The 1,758-nt window shown below is 43.3% G+C and overlaps 1 protein-coding gene across 1 annotated transcript; it reads left to right on the forward strand.

Moving 5' to 3' along the window:
* Nucleotides 1-381: 381 nt before the first annotated feature.
* On the forward strand, nt 382-1,116 carry LOC149251760 (uncharacterized). Its single transcript, XM_089453981.1, has one exon. The coding sequence runs from the start codon at nt 382-384 to the stop codon at nt 1,114-1,116; it is 735 nt and encodes a 244-aa protein (XP_089310107.1).
* The last annotated feature ends 642 nt before the right edge of the window (nt 1,117-1,758 follow it).

Genomic DNA, 1,758 nt, shown 5'->3' on the forward strand with positions numbered 1-1,758 from the left:
AGATATCCTTTTTCTCCAAGAAACCCTAGGTCTTGCCAGCACCATCACTCCCTTACTCGAATCATGGTTACCAGGATGGTCTTTTTATTCGCTAGATGCCATGGGAAGATCTGGAGGGGTAGCCCTGGGTATTTACAACTGTTCTATTAAGTTGAATAATATGTGGGGGGACATGGGTACCTGGGAGCTGATATATTCTCACCCACCCTTGAAGCTGACTACAAAATCATCAATGTATATGACCCTTGTCATGATAGGGCCGATTACTGGAGGAAACTGCTTAATTCAAAAATCCTCCAACAAGACAACATAATTATGGGAGGGGATCTGAATTTCTCTATAGGGTATGCAGAGTAATGGGGTCAACAAGCTCAGGTGGATATGCTATCAACATTCTTTGAGAATCTTCTAGAGGACAACAACCTTATAGACATCCCCTCTGCCAAAATACAACCCACATGGAGGAATAATAGAACTGGTGAGGCAAGCCTTGCCAGAAGGCTCGACAAATTCCTAATTAAAGAGTCTCTGGTCAATAGGGGCACTCATATCAGACAATGGGTAGGATCTGGGGGTCTATCTGATCACAGACCTATCTATTTGGAAATGCAGGATGCCATTGATAAGCCAAAGGCTCCCTACAAATTTAACTCCACATGGCTAAAGGATGTTGATTACATGAGGATGGTGGCTGATTTTTGGAAGGCTCACCCACCAGGTACTTATGGGAACATTTTGGAATACTTTGTCCATAATTTTAAGGAGTTGAAAACCCTTTCCAAAGCCTGGGATCATAGGAAAAGGAAATTGGAAGATCAACTGCTAAGATTAGCAGAGGAGGAAATATACACCTTCGAGGAGGATACAGGAGGAATCATTACCTCCCAAGAACAAAAAGATAAAATTGCCTCACTAATGCATAGGAGGACACAAATCCTGAAGGACGGAGAAGAGAGTTGGAGGCTACGAAGTTGGGCAATCTGGCTCAAGGAAGGGGACGACAACACCAAATTCTACCATAAATATGCTAATGGGAGGAAGGCAATCAATACAATATGGGAGCTAAAAAACGAGCATGGACAAGCTATTCAATCCTTTCGTGAGTTGGAAGCATAGGCAAACTCACATTTTAAAGATATTTACAAGGCTCCTCCTATCGCTACTCTGGCTGAAGTGATGCGTATTTCCCAACTTTTCCCTAGATTCGTAGACCAGGAGGTAGACCAAGAACTTACAAGAGAAGTCACTCTAGATGAGCTCGAAGGAACCTTAAAGTGGCTCAAGAAGGATAAGAGCCCGGGGCCGGATGGCTGGACAGTGGAATTTTACATTGCCTTCTTTGATATCATAGGGGCAGATCTGTTAAGGATCATAGAAGATTGCCGAAGACGTGGGAGGATGTCGGAGGGCCTTAACTCCACATTCATAGCTCTCATCCCTAAAGCTGACAAACCCTCCTCTTTCGATGATTTCAGGCCTATATCTTTATGTAACTGCATCTACAAAATCATCACAAAGATTATCGCCAACCGCCTAAGGCCAATACTGTCCACACACATCTCCCCAGAGCAATTTGCCTTCCTACAGAACAGACAGATACACGAGGCAGTAGGCACTGCTCAGGAACTCCTTCACTCTGTTCAACTCAAAAAACTAAAAGGTATGATATTGAAGATAGACCTATCAAAAGAATTCGATAGAGTCAGTTGGCTCTACATCCGAATTTTGTTAACTCATTTGGGTTTCCCCTACACCTTC

The sequence above is a fragment of the Pinus tabuliformis genome, chromosome 7 (genome assembly GCF_031772625.1).
Source record: "Pinus tabuliformis cultivar Carrire ecotype Pingquan chromosome 7, CPIR1, whole genome shotgun sequence".
NCBI classification, from domain to species: Eukaryota; Viridiplantae; Streptophyta; class Pinopsida; order Pinales; family Pinaceae; genus Pinus; species Pinus tabuliformis.

What these genes read in the sequence shown, in the direction of transcription:
- LOC149251760 (XM_089453981.1), top strand. Translation starts at nt 382, where the DNA reads ATGCTATCAACATTCTTTGAGAATCTTCTAGAGGACAACAACCTTATA.